Source organism: Psittacula echo (genome assembly GCF_963264785.1).
Source record: "Psittacula echo genome assembly, chromosome: 12".
NCBI lineage: Eukaryota > Metazoa > Chordata > Aves > Psittaciformes > Psittacidae > Psittacula > Psittacula echo.
Window position 1 is genome coordinate 6,533,764 of NC_137747.1, and position 27,461 is coordinate 6,561,224.

The 27,461-nt window shown below is 47.4% G+C and overlaps 3 protein-coding genes across 10 annotated transcripts in view; 2 read left to right on the forward strand and 1 right to left on the reverse strand.

Moving 5' to 3' along the window:
* NDRG3 (NDRG family member 3) overlaps window positions 1-5,552 on the forward strand; it is a 48,728-nt gene extending 43,176 nt beyond the window's left edge. For all 3 annotated transcript variants that reach the window (XM_080628006.1, XM_080628008.1, XM_080628007.1), the window contains 4 exons: window positions 807-854; window positions 1,518-1,553; window positions 1,645-1,696; window positions 4,052-5,552. In XM_080628006.1, the coding sequence (XP_080484132.1) occupies window positions 807-854; window positions 1,518-1,553; window positions 1,645-1,696; window positions 4,052-4,230 (315 nt within the window). In that variant the 3' untranslated portion in view covers window positions 4,231-5,552. The remainder of the gene's footprint in view (window positions 1-806; window positions 855-1,517; window positions 1,554-1,644; window positions 1,697-4,051) is intronic.
* Window positions 5,553-8,515: 2,963 nt separating this feature from the next.
* Window positions 8,516-10,592, forward strand: SLA2 (Src like adaptor 2; the record flags this gene model as incomplete). Its single annotated transcript, XM_080628135.1, has 7 exons — window positions 8,516-8,603; window positions 8,708-8,801; window positions 8,922-9,008; window positions 9,235-9,338; window positions 9,984-10,121; window positions 10,245-10,371; window positions 10,448-10,592. 7 exons carry the CDS (start codon window positions 8,516-8,518, stop codon window positions 10,590-10,592), a joined length of 783 nt encoding a protein of 260 aa, XP_080484261.1.
* Window positions 10,593-13,016: 2,424 nt separating this feature from the next.
* The window catches only part of PHF20 (PHD finger protein 20), a 73,974-nt gene continuing 59,529 nt past the window's right edge, over window positions 13,017-27,461 (reverse strand). For all 6 annotated transcript variants that reach the window (XM_080627981.1, XM_080627980.1, XM_080627976.1 and 3 more), the window contains 7 exons: window positions 26,276-26,437; window positions 23,873-24,042; window positions 20,692-20,791; window positions 18,957-19,152; window positions 17,627-18,026; window positions 16,563-16,746; window positions 13,017-15,767 (listed from right to left, as the gene is read on the reverse strand). In XM_080627981.1, coding sequence (XP_080484107.1) covers window positions 15,625-15,767; window positions 16,563-16,746; window positions 17,627-18,026; window positions 18,957-19,152; window positions 20,692-20,791; window positions 23,873-24,042; window positions 26,276-26,437 — 1,355 coding nt within the window. In that variant the 3' untranslated portion in view covers window positions 13,017-15,624. The remainder of the gene's footprint in view (window positions 15,768-16,562; window positions 16,747-17,626; window positions 18,027-18,956; window positions 19,153-20,691; window positions 20,792-23,872; window positions 24,043-26,275; window positions 26,438-27,461) is intronic.

Below are 27,461 nucleotides of genomic sequence, written 5' to 3' on the forward strand. Positions count from 1 at the left end.
GGCTTCTTGTCTCAGGTTCTTTTCTAGTCCTCCAGCTGTTGAGATGTGTCAGTTATTAGTGGGAGTCCTTGTGCCCTAGCATCTTGCTGAACAAGTGATGCAGAGAACACCTTTCAGGAATCCCTGAGCTCTGCCAGGCTGCTGCCCAGAATTCAGTTCAAGTCACGAATTACTGTTCTATTGCTGTTGTACTGAGGCTACCTGGGGTTTAAAAATAAGCAGTGTGACTGCAATTCCTGTGGTGGGGAGTCTGCAAAAGCACTGCTTCATAGGGAAGGCAGCACTTACAGGCATCTCCTTCCTGTTGTTCTCTGTAGGCATCTATAACCCACTTCCCTCCCAGCACAGTTATAAATGGGGCATGGAACAGTGCAGTGTGGTTGTGGTGAATGTTGCTCCTCCCCTTCAGCCAGTGATTGTGGGGAGACCAGGGGATTGTGACCAAAAGCAGTTGTCTTAAGGAACTGTGAAAGAATGTAATCTCCTAAAGCAGTAGCTTGGACCCAGGAGCTGTGCATGGAGAACTGCTGCAGGGCTTTTTCTGGTCATGGCCTGTTGCCTTTTCATCAGTCTGGTCTGGAAAGCCTGAGACATTCTGCAAGTTTTGACTTTGCTATGATACTACCCCTGAGGATTCTCACTGCTTCCCAGCCACAGGGGGGGAAGTTCTCAGTCCTTCCTGGCTCCAGAGAAGTTCTCACTGCTGAAGACAGCCACTGTTTCTAATTCAGCTGCCCCACATGTTATATCTCACTCCTCGAGTTTTCTGTGTGATGTCATGTCCCTCCTTCCTCCTTTTATTTTAGGTTGAATGCAATTCACGTCTTGACCCAACCAAAACTACCTTTCTGAAGGTGAGTGCCACTCCAGAATCCATTCCAGCTCCACAAAGACAGTACTTTTGCTGAGGCCAGTTCCACTTAGGTTTTTGCCTTCCATACGTTTGGCTTTAAGAAGTTTGTGGACAGTCATTCAGGGCTGTGTTTCTCCTGTATGGAGCCAGACTTGGGAGAGGAGAGTTTGTCAGGGTGTCCCTGTTTTATGACCACTTCTCTGTTATCTCCAGCCAGCAGGGAAGACCTGCTGAGAGATAGCAGAAGTGCCCTGCCTGCTCTCTGCCAGCAGCAGCATCACTTCTAGCTTTATTCCAGTCCTTCCCATCCTCACCCGTGGCTCTGCAGCATGCCAGACCACTGCTGTATAGAAGTGCAAAGTGACAGGTTTGGGAAGAGCAGCAGAAGCTGGGATGGTCAAGGGTTACTCCTGGACCTAGAGTATGGCCTGAGATCACTTGGTAATGTGGCCTCCAAGGTGCTGGGTTCCTTCAGCAACAGGCTCTCAGGAGGTGCATCACTGGGCCCTGTTTTAGCTTTAGAGACCAAATGACACAAGTGTGGCTCATGTGGCAATGCAGCCTCATGCCATCGCCCTGGTGGGGTGGGCAGTGCTGGGTGGGTCTGGGGTTGTGCTGCTGGGGTGGGAAGGACAGTTCAACCTCCCTTTGTTTCCTGTTGCAGATGGCTGACTGTGGGGGCCTGCCCCAGGTGGTTCAGGTGAGAAACACCTCTCAGCTCTCCTTCAGCATTTGGGCTGACAGAGCCCCTTGCTCTGCTCACACTAAAGCTGCACTTTCTGTTTCCACAGCCTGGCAAGCTGACTGAAGCCTTCAAGTACTTTGTGCAGGGAATGGGCTACAGTAAGTGGCAAACACAGTTTTCTGGTTTGGAGCAGGGCTGTTGTGAAGGGAACTCAGCCTTCCTGGTCCATCTGAGCCCATTGGCATCTGTGTTCCCACCCATCAGTGTGGTTGCCAGGAGATCCATCCACAGTGGAAAATCAACTAGGGTGCTAACAAGCCTTAGCAAACTAATGTTGTCCCTGACGTGTTTAATCCACACTGCAGCTGGAGTGGTGACTCCTTTTTAGTTTCTGCTGTTGGTAAAACCTTGTGAGTCTGTCTTTGTGCCAGTCCAGAAAAGCATGATCCCAAGAACAGTAAATCTCCTGAAATCTGTGCATACCTTCTCCAGAGGGGAGGAGCTGGCAGCACAGCCTCACAGTTGTGATGGGTACGTGAGAGTCCTTCCCTTTCTTCTCAAACATGCCTATTTCTTTCAGACTCCCACAAGGGGTAAATGATATCTCAGAGTGAAAGCCTCCAGTGGCAGAACAGAGCTGAGTGACTTCTGAGACACCCAGGAGCCCAGAGGGAGCTGTGCTTTGATCCAGTGCATGCCCTGCTCTATGGCTTCCTCCTAGTGCTTGGAGGCAAAAGACATTGTCTCCTGAGTGTGTCAGGCTGACAGCAGCTCAGCTCCACTGCTCTTGGTACTCCAGAGACTGGGGACTTCAGGAGAAGAGCTTCTCAGTGCACCAAAGCACCTCTGTCTCCATTGCAGGCCCCTTGGCACAGCTCTGCCTTGCCTGCTAGGGGTCAGGTCTAGGAGTTCCCGTCTGCAGATGCTGAACCTTCAAAAGCTGGAAGTATGGGAGGGGTTGGTTCATGTGGCTTATTTCAACTAAGGATGGCCACTGTGGCAGCTGTGACACTCCCCATGGTCTCCACATGGCCAGGAGTTCTTTGCCAACTCATGTGTGTCAGGGCTCAGCAGAAGCTGTCCTTTTCCTTAGAGCTGTGTGTAGTTGACATGAATGTAGTAGGACATATTCTCCAAGGCTGGCCAGTAGGGCCTGGTCCTGCAGAGGAGTGTACTATGTGGGAAGGCTCCCTCAGCCTCACTGAGAGAGCATTTCAATGCTCTTATCTCCTGTGTTCCTGGTGTTAGTAAAGTCAACAAGTGCTGTCATCAGAGCAAGGACTTCAGCAGCACTTCAGGGGTGAGATCTCATGCAAGTAGGATGTGCAGCACTGGGTAATTTTATGCTTACAGAATTAGTAGCTAGTACCAAGATGGTTTTTCCCAACTTTGGTGGACAAGACTGTGTTGGCACTGCTGAGCTTAGCCTCCCCTCTCAAGAGAGAGAAGCAAATCAGAAACTTGCCGTTTCTAGAAATGCACAAGTCAGTTCCTCAACAGCTACTCAGGTGTCTTCTGCACATTGGCTAAAACAGTTGCCTGGGCTGACACTGAGGGTGGAAGGTGACAGACACTTTGCAGGAGGCTTTTAGCAGAAACCTGATGCTGTCGGGAAAGACATGAATTTCTGTTCCGTATCTGGAGTTACAGAGTACACCCCAGCTTCCCCACCGTAGGAAAATGATGTCTCTGTTGAGCAGTTGTGGTGTGTGCAGCAGGGAGGTCAGCAGGTGCATTGCAGTTGCCAGCTAAAGGCATTGAAGAGATCTGGCCCTGATGGATTTTGAGTCACTTGGCATCTCCTGGAGATGCTCATTAGCTGCTGTTTCCACAGATGCTGGGAGCTTTCAGTGCAGTGTGTTAGCTGGGAGTGGAAGGGAAGGTAGCTGGGGGTCCCATGAGCATTGCAGCTGCTAGTCACACACCACAACTAATTGGCTCTTTCCTGTATTCATCCCTTCCCTTGTCTCATGTTGTTTCCAGTCCCTTATGTGCAGCTCAGCCACCTAAGCACTGAGTCAGGTACCTTCAACTGCGCATCGCCTCGGCCCAAGTCTGTGTACTGAGTTGAATGATTCTTCGGGTGCATTGCTGTGTCTCGGCATGTCCTGCTGCGGGCTGGGCTGATCATTGTACAGTGTGTGTGCTGGGTTTTCACCTTTCATTTGTATTTTGTTGATTGTTGCATGACTTGAGCTCTGTGGTTTTCTAGAGTGACGAGACTGACTTTCAAAAGGTCATCTGTACAACAGCTGCCTTGGTCTGCACAGACACTCGCCATGACTGCACTTGCAAATGATCAGTTACACTTTAGGCATTTGCTCACCTTGGACCTTTTGAAATTGGGCCTTAAATATGTTGCTTTAGACGTTAATTTTGGCAGTGAAGAGTGAGTTTTCTTCCTGAGGGTATAGTTCTTTTCGTGCTTACCCAGTGGCACATATCTGAGTGACTGTTACACTGCTCTACAAACTTCCTCCTTTTCTAAGTCCCACGCTTGTTCTCTCTTGCAGTGCCAGCAGCCAGCATGACCAGGCTGATACGCTCCCGTACCCACTCCTCCTCTAGCCTGGGCTCTGGTGATAGCATCCGCAGCCGGTCTCACGCTAGCAACCATGGTGAAGACAGTGCTGGAACTCCAGAAGGAATTGACCTCCAGGAGGCACCTCAAACCATGGAAGTATCCTGTTAGGCAGGAGCCCCTCTTCTGGATTCAGACAACTCCACTCTCCCCCACTGAACCCACTCAGAATCTAGCATTTCACCAACATGGCATTAATTGTTCTAACTTGTGCATGCCCATCTGAGCTGCCACCTCCTTGGTAGTCTGTACTTGGCATTACTTTGGTCCTTTCTGTATGCCCTTGGCATCAGAGCCTCTTTAAAACTCATTCACATTCCGCAGTCTTAGTAAGTCCCGTTACTGTACATGCTGGTCCCATTTCCTGTCTGTGCTGTATATCAATCCAGATGACAGCCGTTGTCTCCCCTGTTCATTTAAATATAATTTCTGTGGCTTTGTGAGGTTTAGAATTGCTTTCTAGTTGTGCTTCTGCTAAAGGACCCTTGTGGTGCAGTTGATACGGCATCTGTGGGACATGGGAAAGCAAGACCACGATGATGTGGGACTCCAGGCGCTGGAGCAGGTGAACCTCTTTGGCAGAGCTGTGCCTGGAGTGTAGAGCCCATCAGAGGTCTTTGTGTTCCCAGGACTCTCGGCATGCCAGGCAGCCATGGGGAAAACAAAGGTCAGAAATACTGTCTTGGTCTCATCTCTGTGTGTGTGTTAGGAAGGAGCAGAGTTGATTTCTCACCTGAGCCTCCTGAAAGGGCAAAGCAATTAACAAGTAAACTTTACTCTAACCAAGGTGCACTATTAACCGAGTACAAGGGATTACACTGCAGCAGCCCTGGTTCCAGACCACCTCTGCTGGCCCTCCAGGGTCAGATGCAGTTTAACACCTATTCTGCTCTTCTGCCCTGGCATCTTCAACATCAAGTAGGTTGTGAAAGGGGCAGCAGTGCCCCATGCCAGTTCCAGGAATCTCCTGCACTGCCAGCTCTGCTTCCCACCACTGCCAGCCCAGGCAGGGTGTCTGCACAGGGTGTTAGCTGAGATTCAGGAAATACCTGTGGATGTCAGTGACCAGCAGGCACACATTTATGTGAGTCAGGTCAGAAGCATGAGCAGGGAATGCCTCTGTGCAGGTGCTGTTCACTGTCCTGCTGGAATTCACAATTCTGCTGCCTTTTTACATCTGGCTGGGTCATAAAGAGCGGGAGGCAAATGCCTGCTGCGTGCCAGGGTCTTGCTGTTAATGGGAGAAAAGGGAAGAGTGGTCAGGCTACTAGAGGGCTCAATAGATGAGCAAAACACCCTTTCTTAACTGTTGAGCAGGCCTGACTCACTGGGAGCCAGCTCCTCCGAGGGTCACGCTCACGTTCTGCTCCATTTCAGGTAGGGAATGGGACTGGGAGGCTCTGCCTGAGGGGGACTTTGTACCAGTTATTAAATAAAGCTATAACTGAGTTTCATTGTTACTCGATGTGCTCGTGGTGTTTCTCCTGGCACAGCTTGAGGCCGCTGGTGTGAGAGGCAAACTCTTTCCCATGGAAGGGGCAGCACTTGGAGAGGTGGCCATGCAGGAGTGGGCCCTGGAGAGCTGCCTTCTGCAGAAATGCAAGAGGAAACTTGCAGCTTTGACAGAGTGGAGGCGAAACAGGCCAAGAATTGCCTCCAAACAAAGGGGAATACAAGCAGCTGCCTTCCCTGATGAAGAGAGCTCCGCAGCGGCGGGTGTCACAGGTAGGACACAAAGTGAAGCTGTCAGCCCTGTGCCAGGGCCGTTGTGACACGAGGAGGCTGAGGGCCATGAGGTCTGTTTGCACGTCGTTGCTCTGCACCCCAGCCAGCTGCGGGCGCAGTAGGCAGTCGTTAACACAACCGGTTCTTCATCTTCTGCTTTGGAGAGCCGGGTTTTGCTCTGAGGTTTCAGGTTTGCCATCGCAGCTGGCACAGAAAGCCAGCAAGGACTGGCGGGGGCCAGCTGCTGCTCACGGGTTAGTCGAGGTCTTGCTGTCGTGCCCACAGGGCTCAGTGCTGCAGCCTTGTGCTTTGGCTTTGGGAAGACCTTCAGGAAGGTCATTGCAGGGAGTGAGACAAAGGGGGTTTGTGAATAGCAAACTGAATGGGGAGAAATGAGAGTTGTGTTAATGAGTGAGTAGTGAAGTGATGAAGTGATTAAATGAACAGAAATACAACAAGAGACTACCAGAGCGACCAGACCAGCAGATACCACATGAAGTTCATTGCTGCTGGATGCAAAGCAACGTGCACAAGAGGGAAGCTGCTGGTGGTGCAGTGCTGTGATCTAATGCCAGCTGTGACTCCACTGAGAAACGATTCTTCCTCGAGTTCCCTTATGACAATACAGCAACAAACCAAATGAAAGGGAAATGCAATATTAAAATGGCAATGAAATGAGTTAGAGGAAATTAAATGACGGCAGGGGTTGGTGCAAGCTCGATGAGTGCTGTTTGTGATGTGGAGCAGGAGAGCTCGGAGCTGCAGGCTGCCCATGGACAAGGAAGCCAGGAGAGTAAATAGATGAGATTTTGGGCAGTTTGGAAGGAAGGTGATTAAGAAGAGAGTTTTGTTGCCATGGTAGTTCACAGGCATAAGCGAGGCAAGATTTGTCATGGGGTTTGTTGTATGTTTTATTACCCCAAGGATAAGTGGAAAAGTAAATTTGTTTTCACATAAGTAATTGCTTTTCCTGTTAAAAATACAAAAATCAAAGCTAAATACAAGCTGAGAAATGAGTTTAGTAAAGGACAAAATGTTTCTCTGGGTGGCACGAGCAATGCCATCCAAATCCAGGAGCAGAGCTTTGGCTCAGGACAGGCTTCCCCAGGGTGGGATCCCAACCCACATTGGCGCTGGTGCTTCCACACTTCAGGGCAGCACTGAGGTCCCTGTAAGATCACAGAGGCCTTCCTCGGCCTCTTCTGGCTGGAATTTGAATGCCCGGGGAGGGGCTCAGCACTTTCCAGCTCTCCCATACTCTTAGGACCAAATTCACAACTGCTCAGATCCTTGTGATGAGCTCATCCAACAGCCCAAGCGCCTTTGCATCAGCAGCAGCGTGCATCCCTCTCTCCAGCAGCACGGGGCAGATCGCGCTGAGCTCGGCTCTGCTGCAGGTTTCTCTGCGGTCACCGATGGAAAATCACCTCTCGCAGCCACAGGCTGAGGTTTCTGCCTCAATCTGCAGCACCTCTTGTGCTGGAGGGAGCAGTTTGTTACCAGGAAAGCCACAGGCCTTGCAAGGAGGCAGCTTCACGCCGCTGATTCCAGCTCCTGCCCTGGACCACGCTGCACACCCATACCCGGATGTGCTCCTTGGTGCAAGGTGATGGAGTCAAACTCTTCTTGGTGCCAGATGATGCTGCAAGGAGGAACTTGGTTGAAACAGTAACTGCTGCTGTGTCCAGGAGGCACCTTCAGCCCCTTGTCCAGCCTCAACCTCTCAGTCCTGGAGCCTGCTCCTGCTCTCATGTGCCACCCATCCCTCCTTTCTACCCACCCCAGAGCCCATGCGGTGACCACAGTGCCTTGAGTGCCCTCAGGGAGCTTTCTGTGTGCCGCAGTCCCCAAGGGGCACCAGCAGCTGAGCAGTGCGAGTGAAGAAGAGAAAACCCCGCTGTGTGTGTATGTGCACGTCACAGGAAGCAGCAGCAGCCGCAGCCCCTGCTCCAGCTCCTCGCACCCCTCACACCGCAGCACTGCTGGGAGCACCCAGCCCTAGAGCAGAGGGACGAGGGCAGAACAAGGGGATCCCTCAGCGGCAGGGGCTGCCCTGCATAAGGGGGATCCACTGTGCAAGAGGGACCCTGCAATTGCAACCAAGGAGCCTGAGGACCCACCACACAGTGAGAGCAGGGCCCAGCCCATGCCTGCCCAGCCCTGACAGCTCCTGCAGGATGGTGACAGCGAGACACAGGTAAGTGGGGTTCACCCCAACTGAGGGCAGCAGCAGGTCCGGGGCCTCAGCCAGTGGAGGGTCTGGGTCACACAGAGCTTCGGGTGCACCTTTCTATGGCCAAGGAACCAAAATAGGTGGACCTGTGTCCCCATAGCCACTGAGCTCCCATGAGAGCTGGTACAGGGAGCCCCACACCTTGCAGACACCAGGCTGAGGGGTGGCAGCACATAGAGGGTGGCCATGGTCAGGGATGGAGATGTGAATGCCCCATCCTGGGCAGGGTCCTGCTGTCCCCACCAGTCCTCATAGCACTTGGGGGGGGGTCCCTAGCAACTGCCCACCAGGCTCAGCCCAGCCCAGAGCCCTGCCCTGGGGCACAGGGTTGGTGCCTGCAGCCCATGAGCATCAATACACGGCACCACCGGGGTCCAACCTGGGCCTCCCTTTCCTCCCCAGCCGGCAGCAGCCGAGGGCCGGGGGTTGAGCCGCGGGATGGGGAGCGGGCCCAGCCGGGAGCAGCCGCTCAGCATCACTGCAGCGGCCCCCGACACGACAGAGCCCCCGCTGCCCGCACAGGCAGGTGAGTGCCTGCAGCTCCGGCACCCCCATGTGCCCCTTTCCTCCCACCCCTGCGGGGGCCTGGTGCCATTTGCGGAGCTCTGAGCCCCATCACCGTCCCCACAGCCCCCGGTGGCGTCCAGGCCCTGGCTCTCTGCGACTTCCCCTCTGGCTCGGGGGCCATCCTGAGGATGGGGGAGCGGCTCCGCGTCCTCTCCGAGTAAGTCCCTGACCCCAGTGAGTGCTCCCAGCCAGGCACCGGGCCCTGGCGGTGGCACCGTGCTGGGGTCCCCTCCCTGCAGCCTCAGCCCCTCAGGATGGCTCAACCCCTTCTCCGCAGGGATGGGGACTGGTGGCTGGTGGCATCGGAGGTGTCCGGTAAGGAATGCCACATCCCCAGCAGCTGCGTGGCCAGGATCAGGCACAGGTAAGGGTCTGTCCCAGGGCGGGCACTGAAGGACGTGGCCCCACTGCAGAGAGCCCGGCCACAGCGCTGAGCCCAAACCCCAGCCACTGCCCCGTTCCTGTCCCTGTGACACGGAGCAGCGCTGGGGCTCGGGGGGTGTCCCCAGGACACGCGCTGCTGCCCTCCGAGCTGTCCCCTCCGGCCCCGGGGCGCAGGGAGAGGCTGTGCCAGCGCCGCTGCCCTGCAGGTGGCTGTACGAGGGCATCAGCCGGCAGAAGGCGGAGGAGCTGCTGCTCCGGCCGGGCAACGGCAGCGGGTCCTTCCTGATACGGGAGAGCCAGACCAGGCGAGGTGAGACCCGCGGCCCCGGGCCCTGTCCCCGCTCCCTGCCATCCCCACTGGGGCCGATCCCCCTCCGTCGCTCACACCCGGTGACAGCGGCCGGCTCCGTGCGGCAGTTTCCTGGTGCTGCTGCTCCCTGCGTTGTGCTGAGCCTCTGCCGCGGGGCCTCGGAAGCCAAAACCAGCGTGAGGCTTCCTGCGGCTTCTGTTGAGCTGAGGGGTGGAAAGGCTCAGCCTCTGAAGTGAAACAGGGCCCCATCACAATGGGGTGCTGAGGGAACCTCACAGGCGATCCTGCTGGGTGGCACGAGGCCGATGCACCAGCTCAGTGCTGTGTGGCCTCACGGCTGCTGGGAACAGAGGGGGCCATGAGGCTGGGGACAGCCAGCAGTGAAGGCTTGGGCAGGGATCTATAGCACCTGATGCTGAGGGTGTGTGGAACATGGCGGACAGCTACCTGAGGTCATCCCATGTCCTGGCACTCCCACAGCCCATTGTGGAGGTGCTCATGGCATGGGGCTGCCACAGGGTTGCTCACACCCATGCAGCCCCATGGGTGCTGCCGGCCACCCCCGCAGGGCAATGACATCCCTGCTGCGGGCAGGCTGCGCAGGGGGTGCCTGCCTCATCCCAGCCTCGTGGCCCGGCCCCGCAGGCTGCTTCTCGCTGTCGGTGCGGGGCTGCTGGGCCGCGGTGACCCATTACCGCATCCACCGCCTGGACAACGGCTGGCTCTACATCGCGCCCCGCCTCACCTTCCCCAGCCTGCACAGCCTCGTGGAGCACTACTCCGGTAAGGCCCTGGCGCCCGGCTCTGTGTGTGCCCTGCAGGGAGGGAGATGGCGGCCGGTGCCCCACTTGCATTGGGGTGCAGATGGAGGGGTTCACCCTGTGACAGCACCGGCTCCCTGCACAGAGTGTGGAGAGGGGCTGTGCTGCGCCCTGGGCGAGCCCTGCTCCACTGACGGGGTGAGGGTGGCTCCTGTTCCCGCCATGCCCGCTGTCGTGAGGAAGCCATCGCTCAACTGGGACAAGATCGACAGGTAGGGACAGGGCGGCTGCCCCTGCCCCGGTCAGCACCCAGGGTCTGCGGGTTGCCCAGTGACCGCCCTCCCACAGCTCCCTCCTGCTGGACACTGCGACCCCCCCCGAGGACTCCCCCATCAGCCTGGGCCTGCGGGAAGCCGTCAGCTCCTACCTCCTCCTGACGGGGGCGGCCATCCCCGAGGAGGGCACTGAGGGGAAGGGGGCAAAGAACTGCTGAGGGCAGGGCCCCGCCTGGCCACAGCCCCATGGCGGGGACGTGGCCTGGTTTCAGCCGTGGCTGCTCGTTGATGCTGCGGGGGATGGGAGCCTGGACAGGGGAAAGCTGAGGCCAAGGTGAGGACTCAGAGGCACCGATGCAGGAGGAAGGGGCTGCCCAAAGGCCTGCACTCCCCAGAGCCGGGCACTTTGGGATGTGAGGTCTGAGCAGCCCCAGCATCTCCTCCCATGGCGCTGGGTGAAGCAGAGGCTGAACACAGGAGGAGCCACTTCAAAGAGGCCATATCCACACTCCCACAACAGCAGGGAAATAGGATGCAAATGGCCCAAAGCCTGGCCTGGGGGTAGGAACGGACCCCTCGCGCTCATGTACAAACTGACTTGGGGTGAGGTGGCTGCAGGACAGGGCCTGTGAGAGAACGCTCCTGCTCTCCCCGAGCCCTACACTCACCCATGGGACCAGCCACAGCAGCCAGGAGGAGACCGGCCCCTCCTGCACCCGCAGCAGCTGATCTCTGAACCTGGCACTGCCCGGACTGCGCTGGGCTCAAGGGCCATAAACCAGGATCCTGCTGGAAACCGCCATTTATCACATCTTAATTAAAGGGCATCTCGGTCACATTGAGGGGGTGTGAGTAAATCGTGAATTGCAGCTGCAGCCACGGGGCTGGTTTCACCCTCCATGGCCTGGGGGGTTTTGCTTCTGCTCCCAGCTCCCCACACGGGGGGAGCCACCGCTCCGGTCACTGAGGACAAACGAATGAGCCCTAGAGCCTGGAAATGTTTAAGGGCACAAGCGCTGTTCTAGGAGCAATGGGAAACGGGCCCGGGCCGTGACCCAAACAGGCAGAATGCAAATCCTTGCGTCCAACCCCCACTGAGCTGCACCACTGGGCTTAACAGCAGGCTCAGAGCACCACCAAGCCTCAGCACAGCACAGCACGGCCTGGGGAAGCGCCCGGTGTTGCTGCTCCGGGCCATCCCCTCCTTCCTTTCCCTGCGCTGGTGCCTCAGGACCCCCCTTCTCTGCAGGTTTCCTGCCCTGACATGCTCGACTCTCCTCATTTTCATGTCTGACACACGGGTTCCTCCAGGCCCACCCTCGCTGTCTGGTTTCCCTGCACGCAGCAGCCCGGGGCCTCACCCACCTGCGCAGCCGTCGGGCTCAGCGCCGCTGTCTCGGCGGCACAGGTTGGGTTTGTCCCTCAGCCCTGACCTGGTTCCACAGCCAATTGAGCCGCTGCTGTCACCACTGGGCCCCCGAGGCTGCGCTGCGGTTTTCCTTCCTTTATTTTTGCCCTTATCCCCCTGATTGTGCCTCCTTCCTCCTCCTCCAGCCTGGATCCATCCACAGTGGTGTAGGAGCATCGTTGGTGCTTCCGCATCGATGGTGCTACCTCAGACTGGAGGGTGCTGCTGGGGCTGCCCAGCCCCATGTGGCACTATTCCCACTCCGGCCTCCCACCCTTAAACGCTGCAGCCCGTTACCAACATCAGCACAAAGCCTGATGGCAAAGCAGGATTTCAGGCTGTGGCCAGCACTGATCTCCTTGGAGAGCTTTATCACCAGTGTCCTCTGAAGTGACACGTAGCAACATGCAGGTGTGCAACCCTGCTATACACACCTGTGCTCTGCCACCTCAAACCAAGCTGTTTGAGCATCCCTTCCACAAGATCAGCTACCAGGCACTTGCTGGGAGCAAAGGGACTGCTGAAGGTGTTCACATCTCCCTATGGAAAGACCTTTCCACCGGAAAGGTGAACAGAAATGACGTCTTTCTGTCATTTCAGAAACAAGTGAAGCACCAACCTTCATGGCTCGGTTTGCAATGTTCACCTGACAGCACTCGTCCTGGTTCACTGGGTCCTAGGAACTGCCTGCGGATGCTACACCTTCAGGCCTCCACACTCTTGGAATGAGTGCCCTGGCTTCACACTTGAACCCTGGTACCAGACTCTCACAGACACAGTTCCAGGTGCTGAGAGCTACGCTGTTCTGGTTAGAGCAGCCTCCCACCTGCAACACTTGGCTGTTGTGAAGTGAATCCTCTCTGACTGATCTCAGCTATGAGAGCTACCGCTCTCACTGACACTGCCGAGTGATCAAGTGCAGCTCTCAGGCTGCTCACTGGAACGGGCACACAGATCAGGTCAGGTTTTATACACCCAGTGTAATGTATTACATGTGTCAGGATGTGGGAATAAAATGTACAAGCTCTTCACTAAAACAATATCCAATACACTCCAATACAGTTTACCTACTGAGAATATTTGAGATGTGGAAAACAATCACTTCCATACTTAGGAACAGTCAGGATCTCCATTCCTGTTGAACAACAGTATTTACATTTCAGTGCTATGTGAAAAACAGTCCAAAATTGATCAAAATGACTCATCATTAACTGAAACAAAGACTTCACTAAGATTTAACCAACAAAAACCTATTTATTTATTCCAAACACCAAGATACAGAAGTTTTCAAGTTTTGCAAATATTGCTCCAAAGCAAAGTTCTATGTACAGCGCCCTCGGTTCTAATAGTGCATAAACAAAGACAAATATATTCAGGTATCCACAGTGCAATGTTTGCTCATTTCATCAAGGCTCCACTTTGCATTCACTTACCAGTGATTTCAATAAAAAGTGACCTGCCAGACCAAACCGTGGGTCCAGACTAAGAAACACCAATGTGGAAACTTGCAAAAAACAGGGACAAAAATGAATCCAGGCAGAGCACAATAAAGCATCTTTCCTTGAACATGAGGAAAGCTATTCTAGTTTAAATAAATAGTTTCAGTCTTTAGCTGCAAGGGCTCCCCCAGCTCTACCCACCAAGTCTCCAGTATCTGCCAGTTGATACCCCCATCAGAACCATCTCTTCTTCCAAACCTTAGGTCCTGCCCTGAGCAAAAAGAAACTGGCAAAGTAAAAGCCTGCAATGGACACACAAAAAGCAATGGCTTGGGAAGGAGAAGTTCTGCTTTGGAGTGAAAAGTCTGCTCAGGGATTGAACTGCTTTCGTGTCCTCCAAGCACAGCTGACATGTTAACACCACAGCTATGCTCTTTGAGACGCCCGGCGGGAGTGCTTGCTTTCATTTCAACCAGGGAACACCCTCCTAGCCCATCTCACCTTGAAATACCCCAAAACCTTCACTGTGCCTGGGGTGCTCCTTCTGATGCTGTCCTGGTTGTCCTGTCACTGCTGCCTGTTATAGAGCTACACAGTACCCACAAACCCAGGTATCGTTCAGAGGAAGGAGACAAGGTGTAAGCACTGGGCTCATCTTCAGGGAGCAAAGTGATTCTTAAATATCAGGTAAGCTTTATCCAATTGTGTTACAGAAAAATAACTATTTTTCTGCTGTACGTGTGTTGTACTCACTACAGATCAACTAGGACTACAAAACCACAACACAAATTATCCCCTGAAATGAGTCTTGGCACAGAAGCCTCAGTTACTACCTGGAGTACCCTAATTATTTTGATTTCTAAATGAAATAAAATATTCACTGGGTAGATACCCTTAACTCCTACAATAATAGTGGATATTTCAAGTTTACATTATTTGCTGTATACAAACATTACAGATTCGTATCCAAAATTAGTAATTCCTACAGTTACGGGCCTTTCAATTACAACTGTGCTTGAACCTTCCCCTTAGGTGGTACCATCACACACAAGATCAAGGTAACAAATCCAGTTTTTTAAGGACACCCTTTCTCTACAGAAACAGCTTTCCAACATTCCACAGTGAACTTCTCAGCAACGCTTGGGAAGGGAAACTAAAGTCACATCCATTATTTATGGAGCTCTGATCTGCAGCTGAAAGACTTAACATTTCCAATACTTACAAGACACCACCGTTCCATAGGTATAATGTGACTGGACCAGAAGCAGCATTTTCACCTTGCTCTCACAAAGGAACACAAACAAGAGAATTCAAACTTAAGGTATAAAAAGGGACTTTGTGAACATACACCATGTAAGGTAATAACCCACTCACTGCCTGCGAGGACAGTACCTCATGCATAGATCTCGAGGCTTTATTTACACAATATAAAATAAACTGATTCCCAAAACCACACATTCAGAGTAGAGTCTTTACAATGAACACGTTCAGAGGACTGAAAAAAGTCTACATTTCAAAAGAGAACCGGAATGGCAATTATTAACACATGGGTAGAAAACGACACAACATCCACCACAGACCTTGCCAAGTCTGGAACGCCGAGCGCGTCTTTCCAGGGCAGCATTTCCTACAGCCACAACCAGGGTGTCCCACTGCACTGCTTCAGGAGGCACAGCGTGGCCATGTTTAAGAGCTCAAGAATGCACATCAACACAACGTTAATGGGTTTCTCCCCAGTACCAAGTCATGGGATAGTGACAGGATAAATATGGAAAACAATCATTTATTCTGAAAGTGAGTGCAATCCACCTGTGACCTTCTGCTACATTATTTAACATAATAGAAGGGGGGGTTAGGCCACTGTTACTTGCAAACCTCCATGTAACACTTGACAGTTAAGAGTTGGACATTCATATCTACTAAGTCTGAAAACTGTTATAACGTTTCCTAATGATTAAATACTGTGTGCTATTATGCATAAACCAGAAGGAATAAAACATGACACAAGTCACTTAAACTATGCAAAGTTATTTACAACCTCTGTCAACTAAACATTTTTGGCTCTTAGAACTCTGTTCTTTCAGTGGCACAATTTTTAGTCAATTTAAGGATGAAAAAGTCTACCGTTTAATTGAGCAACTTGTAAAGGAGTGAGATTTTAAGCGTAATTTACCAACACCCAACCTCTGAAGACAACAGCATGACCTCTTCTGTATCGATACAATGGCCAAATACACCCGAAATAACCTTTTAGCTGTTCTTTGAACAGCGCTTCTTCACAAATCCCTGAAGTCAGTCTGCATCTCATGCAACCAGCATGCTCATTTCATTTAAATATACAGGGCTGTTCACATCAGATGCTCCAACTTCGCACTCAGTAACAGTCCTCAACATCTTCTAGTCTCATGTTGAGCAGCAGAGTGCAATCTGTTGCACTTTGCCTAGGTCCGTTATAAGCTGCTTTATGCAACGTTTGAGCTGAGGGAGTCGAGCCAGTGGTTCTGGTGGTTCCAGCTCTCCTGTGTAATCCAGCCAGCTCTCCAAAACTGCAAAGAAAACCAGAAGTGTCACTACTGCAGTGCTCAGTGAATAGGTCACCTGAAGCCACAAAGCAGGAATCCACTACATCTTCTGTGAAGAGCAGTGGGCAATAGTTTTAACATGTGGTACTTCAGAAAACCCAGTTCCCCACGTCAGCCTTTGCAAATAGCTTTTGATACATGACAAATAATTCAGAGGGGGGTTTGTGATGTTCCTAGGAAAAAGAAAGGAAGGAAAACTCAAGACTAGATAGTGTGAAATCTGGTGATAAACTTCCTCTGATGTGTATCAGTTTCACCGCAAGGACACTGCAGTACAGGAAGCTTATATCATGCGATTACCTTTGAGATCAGCATTAGATGCAACTGAAGATCCTAAAAGGACAGGACTATTCTAATGGAAGAACTTTGCTATCAATAGACTATAATGGTCAAAGACAGAAAGAAAATGAGGATGAAATCCAAAGGCACAAACAGAACTGACTACCACACAAAGAAAATGCATTCCTGATCTAAAGCTTCTCAGTGGGAAACAAGAACCAGCAATACAACTGACCAGAAGTCAACTCAGGCCACACTGTAGCAGAACCTTTTTCTGCACAGTTCTGCTCAGTTTTAATTTGATCTTTCTTTTGAGATCCACCCCCCCCCCCCATATCAGCCTGTTTTCTCAGTAAATGCAGTAATCGGACAAAGCAATGTTCACCTTTTTGTAGGTCTGCAGAAGTAAAACTTGGGTTAACATGTTCTGAATGAGTCATTAATCACAGTTCAATTTTGAAATGGGAAAGCGTCACCTACCATCTAGCTCCTTCTCAATGAAATCCATCCTGTGGATGACTTCATCTTGCAGAGATTCCACGTGAGCTAAAAGATTGAGCTGCCACTGCAGCTGCGAGTTCACAACTCCTTCTTTGTCTTTTTCCAGCAATTTCATTTCAATTGCTTCCTCTGGAGAGACTTTCTTAGAGACAGACTCTCTTACCTAGCAGGAACACACAGAGTAATGGTTGTTACTGTGAAATACAAGTGGGAAACCAGCCTGTCTGGGTCCCTACAGTTACTCAAGCTATTTGCTCAACTGATCTTAGGCTAATGGAGGACAGAGACACATAGAAGAGATCATACACAAATGTTAAGGTGGACAAATGGGTCTAAATACAGACATATTTTTACATGTATTTTGCTAAGATCTATTCTTTGCATTTCACAGGCACCTGATTTTCAAGAGAAAACATAAATCCATGTAGCTAGCTCCCTGTCAAAGTCCAGCCTTTGTGCATCTTCCATCTGTGCATCCTTGGGAACACTAAAGCCATTTGTAACGTGACAGTAACCAAGTAAAGAGCAAATGATTTTGCAGTCAGAAGGGATTTTTCCTGGAGGAATATAATCTCAATTCTACTACAGCTTTCAGAGAAGCATCTAGAAAAAAACACATCACCACCCCTTATAAAACTTGACTGCACTGTCAGCAGTGTTGATTCTACCCCCTACTTTTGTCATCGTTCTGCTGAAATACAACAGGATTTAGAAGAATGCTCCTAGAAGACTGAAGAACTGAAATGCACATCTTTCTGGGAAACATACTGCAATCTCAACTGATCTGATAAAGAACTAAAAAAACCCCATAAATTTCACCTGACATATGCACGAAATAAAAGCTAAACCTTTTCATCTGAAAAAGGGAGGTCGGTATTTCCCAGAGGCTTTCATTTTAATTTGTATTGGCAACTTACATTTAACAGCATAGAAAAAAGTTAAACACAAATAAATAAACTAAATACTGCTAAGAAGTGTTGAGGTTTTCACTTCGCCAGGCAAACACATCTTCCATGCAGAGAGGGTTATTTTAATGCAAATACCTTAGAGTAATTGTGTTTGGATTCATTCTCCATCTTGCATATTTCTCGGTCTAGATTCCAGCCAAATCTCTCTGACAGGGCATCATCCCCGTTTTCCCGTATTCTATTTACTCCATCATCCATGGCTGAACCTCTTGTTTCCACAACCAACCTCTGCTCTATCGCAGGGTAATAGGCCCGAGGCTTCTGGTAACAGTGTTCACTTGTAATGTACGATTCCTCCACAGAAGGAATGGTTGAGGGTTTCTCAACTGTCCCATTCCAAGTTCTATAACTTGCCGTCTCCTCTTTGCAACAGTTTTCCTCAATGTGAATGATGTGTTTTGTATGAATCTTGTCATCCACCGTGATGTGCTTCCATGGATGGCACCAAAGCTTCAGGTCAGGATGCTCTTTATTTCTGTTCAAGCATACAGAAAGTAAACCACCCGAATTTAAACGTCAAAGTGATGACACAAACTATCCTTTCCAAAGGGGAAAGAGAAGTGTTTCAAGTACTGCCAGTGACCCTACTGCATCACCGCAGGTTAAATGTAAGGGGAAAAGTGCTTAAGTACACTGGAAGCACTAAAAGCTTTGCTTTCCAAACAGCTGCTGCTGTGTAGTTTATCAACTAACATATTACAAATATGGAATTCAATCAATTTAAAACTGCTGGATTTGTGTTAGAAAAAAAATGTTTACAGTTGTCAGAACCCCAGGGTGACTTTAAACAGGAAAAGATGCAGAAAACTCAACCAATTTCTACAATCCTTGCAGAATATGTTATTTTTTCATATATCTTTGTAGTAATATAATTATATTATTTTATATATAATAATATATATTATTATATTATCTTTGTAATAATATAATAATAATATCTTTGCATAGAAATGAACTGCTACATGTGGCTGAAGGTGCAACTGCTCTTCCGTTAAAACATTATGCTGAACAAAAAGATTTGCTTTCTGCTGGAAAAGCTCTGGTTTAGAATTACTGGAATGGAGAAGGCAAGCGTTACAATAATGCTGCCATAGGTTACACACCTATCATTCCTGTTACTTACATCTATTTAGGTGCTTTAGCAGAAGCTGCTGTTACTAGTTTTCTCCCTCTTCCCTTCATACTTTCCCAACCCTTCTACATACAAGTCAATTTACACCCCTCAACACACTCACAGTTTTTAAGCAGCCAAGTCCTTTTCCAAGATCATGTTAACAATTCAAACTATGTTATTAAATATCCACAAAGAAGCACAAAAGTAAGTCTGAATTTCCAGCTATTTTCCTACTATTTGAAATCTAATTCACATTGAGAACATGCCAACTGATACTTAAACACTGCTTACTGTAATATGCTCATCTTCAGCTGCAGTCCATGCAGTACTTCTATCACTCTCTGTACATCGCCAAGAAGCTGGTGAGTGGCTACAATCTTCTTGGCATTCTGGTGGGAATAGTTTTCTTCCAGAAACGCTAAGCCATGCATGTGCCCATTACTTAACCACTCCTTCTCATACCAGTACTTTAAGCTGGACCTCTGACCTAAAGCAACAGTAATGAGTGTGTTAAAATGAAGCATTCACTATGATATGTTAACATTAATAGTAGCAATTCTGATTATCTCCAAGTCTTACAACAGCTTATTTGTTCTTATCAATAGTACCAATAAAGATCCTGTAATTGCAGACAAAACACTGCAGACATGGAAAAACTTGTAAAGTGGGAAGTGAGATAACCTCAGTCAAAAATCTCTGCCCAACTATAAGAGCATTCAGATCACAAATTCCATCAGGACAACCACAACAGGTAATTGCAGCTGATGCACAGGAAAAACGTGTATTTTTAGCAGGTTATCAGTGTTTAGTAACCATGGTTATAACGAAGGCTACAGACTGAATAGAGCTCTCTGCAGACAGAAAATGCAGAAAAAGGCAGTGAACATCTCTTCTCCAGTGGTCTTGTTTTTAAGCATCATACATGCATTAGCACAGCCATTTACAAGTACATTTTAAAGGAATCAATGATGAGGTTCTGATGGAGAACTTGCCTAAACTGGGCTATTAATAATGCAAATTCTAGCTTAAGAGTTTGGTAAGAGTTTGGACTATCAACAACAGCTGAAATTCTGTTAAATGTGGTAAGTGTATCAGTAAAAATAACTTAAAAAGCCAAACAAAATGGTATTAGCAGGGAACAGTGGAGCTTGAGATTCATGCTAAACTGCAAACACACAAACATGTAAGCATAACATGTCTTCCTTGCTATTAGAATACAAGCTACACAAATCAATGAGTTAAGCTACAGAAGAATTGGTAGTTTAAAACAGCCAGAAAAAAAAAAGCAGAGATGACAATGCAAGTATGTATGTAAACTGAAATAGTCTTAAAATGTCTTGTGATTAGGCACAGAGATCCCATTTTCTCATCATTAATGAATATGGACTCAAGCCCAGACCTCATCTGTTTCCATATTCAGCAAAGCTTTATAATTCATTGAGTAGGAAGTCAGAAAAGATGCCCACAACTGTAATTATACCTTGTGTTAGATGGACTAAGACATTTTAAAATCCATAGTTAAGAGAAGAGAATGTATTGCTTAATCAACTCTGACTGCATTACCCAGGATAAATGCAAGTAATGCGGTCAGACAAGTAAGAGCCATGGCTGCTGAGAGCCTGGAAGCCTCTTGCTAACTTAAAGAACTCCTAAGCCTGGTCTTGTTGGAGGAACGCTGCATTCACATCCCGTAAGATGTGCCCATGGGGAGTTTTTGCTTAAGTTTCCTGAGTGCTTCTAAACTCATTTTCCGTAGCCAGACAGTACAATCCTTATTAGTGGCATATATGTGACAGATGGTCACCACAGTTAAAACATTCATTTCTATTCCTGTCCAGCTGCAATTCCACAATATTGACTCATGCACATTCACATAACTTAAACTTTCTGTATCTATAACTCAACTCTAATACCTAGAATGACAGGCACAGCTAGGGGAGCAAGAAGTTTAATCTTTGCAATATGTATATAAACTAATAAAGTTACTGCACACAGAAGAAAGCTCTGTAACCTTAAATTTCTGTACCTGGAGGATCTTGGCAAATATAGCAGGTATATTTCTCAGGTATGTTATCTTCCAGTAAACCCATACAGACTCCATGCTGCCAGCACAGACACTCTTCACACTGTTTAAAGTCAAGAAGTGCACATCAACAGAAATGAAGCCTACAGGAGCTCAGCAAGATTACCTCAAGTAAGAGACACATCATTTTGAGATAAAAGGTGTATTAATACCCACCCCCTTTTCCAGCTACAAGCAAATACATTAAAGAATCAGACTACAATAAAATTCAAACCCTTCCCACAATTTTTCACAGGGATTTCTGGAGAATGACGCCGATTACTAAGTAGAAGGAGAGATCCTGAAAAAATGTTCCCTTTGGAGATGAAAATCTTTCACACATAATCAGGACAGAAAACAGAATGCAATCAAGCTTGCTTTAGCAAAATATATCAAGTATTCTGAATGAAAAGGCTTCCCCTTCAAACAGTAAATCACATTCCATTATAAAACAGAAGGGGTATTTATGTCACACCAGACTAGCCAATATTACCCTTTACTGACACTTGTATCTCTAACATCTTACCTATTTCAAAGGTAGATCTAACAGAAAACCAAAATGGAGATGCATTTGCACTAGCTTCAAAACTTCTGACATCCTTCCAAGTGTGGGCAATCATACTTGCTAGGACTGAACATAATTTGGCTCTACTTTTTTAGCACAGTTATGCTTTTTAAAAATGCAGCCATTGTACTTAAAGCCATACCGGTTTTAAGCAGGAAAAACTATATCCACATGTTCTGTTTCAGTCACTTTCCCCCCTTTCACAAGGAGGCAAAACACCAACTGCAGCCTAAAGACCGCTGAAACATGGGATGAATCTCCACTGAAGAATATCCAAGGCAATTCTGATTTGAAACTGTGGTGTCATTCAGAATTACTATTTTCATAAGCAGTTGAGACAACAGAGTCAACCTTTGCTTCTTGGAACATAAGCCAAAAGCTTAATGCAGAAATCTTGTCAATATTGGCAAGGTTTTCAAAATGAGCTAAACCAAAGAGCAGCTGCAGCAATCTCAGATGCTGCTCTTCACTGACCTATGGAGATGCCAACGTAATCAACATCTGTGTTGAACACTACTTATACCACTTTCAGTAATGCTGCTTTTATCTGCAGTCTTTCCTCAAACTAGGAGGGACAGAAAGGGATCAGTTTTTGAACACATCACTGTATTACATTAGTAGTCTAGGTCTCGAGGTAACAGAAGTGCTGGGAACAGAGAATGTGTAAGGTCAGAGATACACAGATTTCTGTAAGATGGGACTAACAATGTTTTGCCTTACAAAATGGGTAAACAGTGCTAAAGCAGCTGTTTTCGAAACAGGCTGAGAAACCATTCACCTTTCACTAAGTGATCAGTAGGAGCCAGGAAAAGGTGTCCTTAAACAAAGGAAACAGTAAGAAAAATATGCTAAAAATAAGAAGAGAGCTCCTGGACACTTGATACACACTTGCATCCTATATTCCTGCCATATGGCAGAGCTACACTTTGTGATTTTCCAGGCAAATCTGCCCAGAACTCTAATGAAGCATCCCAACTGTTTTTATTTTACTCAACTGCTATTTAAATATCTATCCCATTAGGGCACGGGTCCTTCCTTTTATCTGCATGTCCCACTTCACAGCCTGGCTGGCCAGGCAACTGTTCTGGACACATGCTACATAGGTGCTACTCCCTGCCCAAGCAGTAATAGGGAGATTCAAAGCAAGCCCAATATAAAATCTGAAGAGGGAAAACATGCAGAGTTGTGCAGTAACACCTAAATAAAAGTGCAAAAGAAATAACCAACGGGCATTTATTTGAACACCTTTTCATCTTCCAGAACAAAAATATCCCAAGTTCATTCACATCCATCACCTCCGAGGCTGCCAAATCCAGCCCCAGAATTCTCTACAAGCCCATACATTGAGCAAAATTATGTATCTTCAGGAAGAGAGGACAAGTCTAAAAGAAAGTTCTTTAGTGTAGACACTTCCAAATTCGAGTTTCCAAGTTTCAAATTGAAGTCTGAGTAGGAAATAGGGGAGAAATCTTACAAAGTTATGAAAACTACGCAGGATTCTCACACTATAAAGTCAAAAGGGAAGCGTCAATCTCAGCACTACACCTTTGGAAGCTGAAAATAGGTTCCCCTCATCATAATTCCATAGTATCTTTGCTTTGTAGTAAAGCTCTATACTCAACTAGCTAACTCAGGCATTTCTACATCAACAACAGAAGAACAGACTGCTCAACACATTTCCCCCCAAAACCACAGCCTGACAGGAAGGTGTAGGGGAAGCACAGCACTTGGCACCTTAAGCAAACTATGTGCCCATCCTACACCCCCTCTGCCCCTAGATCTTGTTACCAGCTCCTTGCTCCGCACTTCCTATTGCTTCACCCCCCATAATGAATGCAGGTACTTACCATGCTGCTGATCTGCATCTCTTTGCCAGAGAGAATAACCTGCTCTCCTAGGCAATTCTTCTATAACACAGCCAAAGTGTTTAAAACTTTGCAATACACAAAAAAATCCCAATCCCCAAAGTAGATCAACCCAGAAAACCCATCTCAGAAGCAGCCCACGAAACCTTACGTGAAAGCTATCCCTAGACTATGTCCTCAGCTAGCTGACAGCTCTCTGCATTCTGCAGTCATAAACAAGTGCAGAGCCTGCTTCTGCCAGAAAATTATACTACAGCCTTTATCTGTGTTTTACACTGATCCATCTCCTCTGAGGGCAGCCACCTCCTTTATCCCCAACTGCCGGGCTCCTTTTCCCCCTCTACACTCAGTTGTTATTTAGCTTTGACCACTGCCCATCACTACACCCTTTCCTACTAATGCACAAGGCATCTTTTGTCCTGCATGTGTAGCAAAATGCAAATCCACAAGTGAGAAGCCAACTGTCAATGACTTGTATAGAACTGGCCCTTTTCCCCCACTTTCCTTCAATTAAAAACCCCACACTGTGCTAAAAAGCAAAGTTCTCTACTTATCATTGCAGCTGCTCAACCTGACAGGTTACCTTAGAAAAAATTCCTATTTCAGAGGACAAAGCCAGTTTATTTCATGTACAGACTGTACCGATGCATATTGTTCTACAGACATCTTCTACTACTGCATTCACCAAAATGGGAATTCACCTTCCACGTCGTACCTGAATCATGAAGTCATTTTCTTCTTTTACTTCACAAACACAGCGAACAATCTCAGAATCGCTTTCTTCAACTTCTTCATCGGGATTCGTGGTGACATCAACGTCCTGACTGCAGTCATCATCGCTCCACAGCAAGCTCTCCAGAGATGACTCACTCAGGGTGTCATCCTCTGTACAAAAAAGAAGTTAGATAAAACCCCAAGTAATGACAAAAATCCCAAGCAAGTCTCATGATTTCACCCTGAGTATGCAGACATACATTTCTAAAAGCATGAGTCCACCATCTGATTTAAGGAACATTGCAATGTTACTACATTATCTAATGAATTTTAATGCTAAAGTTACTACCATATATCATAAAGTTTTATATTCTTAATAGTTTCTTCAAAATATTCCAACTTAACAGCTTCAGTCATTAACATTGTACTCTCGACACACAGTGCCCCAAACCAAAGACAAAAAGCCTCTTCAGACAAGTAAGTGTAATAAAACCCCGTTTATAAATTAGAACAGAATTCATACTAGTTCCTGCAATTTGTATAGAACTGTGGCTTGATACTCTAAGACTAGAGCTCCCAGAAAGAGATAAGAGGGTTCTGTGTTATGAACCATTCCATCTCACAAAGTAATGACTCCATTACAGAAACATTCAGAGTCCAACACAGAATTTAATCCTGCTTCAGAAATGATTATCATTTAGCCTCCTGTTGAGGACACATTTATCAGTTCAGGGGCAGTGCAGGTATTCTTTAAGAATGCTCCCATAGTACTTAATGCTTTAAGTGGATTGAATAAAACTGCCAAGAAAATCTTGTACTGAGCAGCATGCTAAATTGAGATGTTCACCTTAATAATACTAATGCAATGTATTCCTTGGGGGTCGGATGGGAGGGTCAGAAAGAGAAGGCAAGGATTTTAATTATGTGTAAAATACTTTAATGAGGTGGAGGACAGCGGAAGGTAAGAATTTAGTTGCTCTGAAACAGACTGCGGTCTCTCACCTATGTTGGGTAGAACTACTTTGATCACTTTGGCCCTAGAACAGGACTGCAGAAATAGAAGAACCAGCCTGTGGTACAAACTCAGTCATTTGGAAAAACATCTCTTCTCAAATTTAAGGGGCTGAGAACCCACTGTATTAGTTCATTTCCAGGTTTTAAAGCTTTATTCCACCTCTGAGATAGGACACTCCTCAAGTATTCTGGAAGCAACAGATGAAGCACATTGCACTTCCATTCTACACAAGTTACACTATTGCTTACACCAGATCTTGTTTATCTGGGCACTGCTGTTATTATTAATACAAGTTCTGCAGATGCAAAAAGCAGTAAGAGAATTGCAAACAGGATGAAATAAAACCATTTCCAATACTTCTCACCTCTTTCAATGTCTATGAACTGATCAAAAGAATTCTGAGCAACTGATGGCCAAGTTACTAAACTGCAATACACACTATGGTCAATATACTCCATAACCACAACTCATCAGACTTGCAGAACATGTTTTAAGACATTATCACCATCTGCGCTTCAGTAGTTTTTAATGTTTCCTCTGTTCCCTGTGTGATGGAATTAACTGAAGTTAAATTTTTACATTTTGCCTAATTCCAAACAATAAAACAATTGTGTCAAAGCATAATTGAATGGTCACCAACAGTGCATGTCTATAATAAGGAATCAGTGAGGAACTTAAGGCTCCTGTACATGAACATAATCAAGCTGCCATACATTTCCCGTTTCCTTCAAATTTGTGAGCTTTAATAACAGAAAGAACAAAATGTTTGTTTGCCTTTTTTATCGTACCAGCTTGTGACAGTAAATACTGAAAACTCTGAAAGCTGGAACACAGCAGCCACATTTTTATGAGCTCTGTTTATGAAGTACTATGAAGATAAGAATAAAGAGCTTATCATCATCATGAAGCTCAGGAAGTCATTATAATCATATATCATAGTGTATCTACACAACTACATGTAACCACATCCAGTGGTGTCTCAAACACAGCACACATACTGCATAAAACTTGCATAACCTCTGTTTTTAACTCCGAATTATTATTTCATTAAAACCTTTGAAATACTAAAAATTTAATTACTAAACTCTGACCACAGTTATTATAGAGTAAATAAGGGGCTGCAAAAAGGGGCAAAATGAGTTTGAGTCTGAAATAAGGGCAACAGTCTTAGAGTTTCTGTGAAGGCAAAGTCAAAACAAAAAGCAGCAACATCAAGCTTTGGCAAATGAACTGGGTTCAACTTCTTCGGGCAGGGGAAAGGAAACACACAGTCCTGCATAAGAACAGCCAAATGTACATCATGGGTATTGACTTTTGTGGACGTTAGTGCAGCTCACACATTTACTGGTAATAACAGAACCAGCAAATCAGAGGGGAGAGTCAGCTTACCGTTTCTTTTTGATCTTCCTCTGTGCTGCCCGGACCCAGAGCAGTGCAGCACTGTGCTTGTATGGGCAGATGATTTATTTGAAGGAACAGATTTTGTGACACCTGATTTTTCAGGAGAAAGCTCCTGTGAAACATCCGTGGTTTCCTCGCTGCCAGAGTAGTCTGAAAAATCATAACGAGTGGTATTACTAGAAATCTGAGGTCAAGAGAAGTTCAGGAAAGAGAAAACCAGCACCACACATGGAGCAGGGATGTGTAATTCCTTGTGACAGCTTCCACTTCAATATGCCAGAACTGCAGGACTTTGTTATGCTGCTGGAAGCTTTCTAGAGGCAATAAAGTTATTGTCTGAACCAGGAAAACCTTACACAGTTCTGTCATCCTTCACTGCTGATGTATGTGAGAGAGGCTGAAAAGGCTGGCTAAACCTAACTATTCTTCAGGGTGAATATGCTTACAATGCTTCTGCGTTACAGGCATCTCCACATAAGCACTGTTAGCTGGACACCTCTCCCTTGTATCCCACTATCATTCACATGGGCTACTACACACATCCCCTCATCTCTCAGACTACAAAGTGGGCAAAAAGCATCTCTTATTTTCCTAGTGTGCATATGGAACAGGATGCATGAGTGGAAAGCAGCACAGTTAGGAACATGTGGAGAAAACACCTAGAACAGCTCCTCTGTGAAGCATCCATTCAGCACATCCTGGATGTTGATACATCAAGGCTGTGTGTAGTTACAAGCAGCACCCTCCAATCAGTTATCTGGGGAAAACCTTTAAAGCTCCTGAAGAACCACAAGACAGCATCAAAAGAAGGGGCAAGCAACATCTCAAAATCCAAGAGTAAATGGACAAGTAATAGTGGGTACTACTTGCAAATTATTTGTGCATCTACAAATGATACTGTGCATATTATTGTTATATTTGAGGGCACCATATAATCAGAACCTCACTAAAATATTTGTCTCAGTACAATGCTGAGTCAGTCTGCCTATGGTTCCTTCTCCTGCTCTACTCTCTCATGACAGCTTGCCCTATTTCTTCACTGCAGCAAACAAAAAGGTAATCTATCTTCTTTCCCATCTCAGTAACTCCTCCGTAAGGAGCTCTAGTTTAACAAATTATGCATGCTAGTTTGGAATGTGCTGCATTAATGATCCTAGACATTCATCAATGGCAG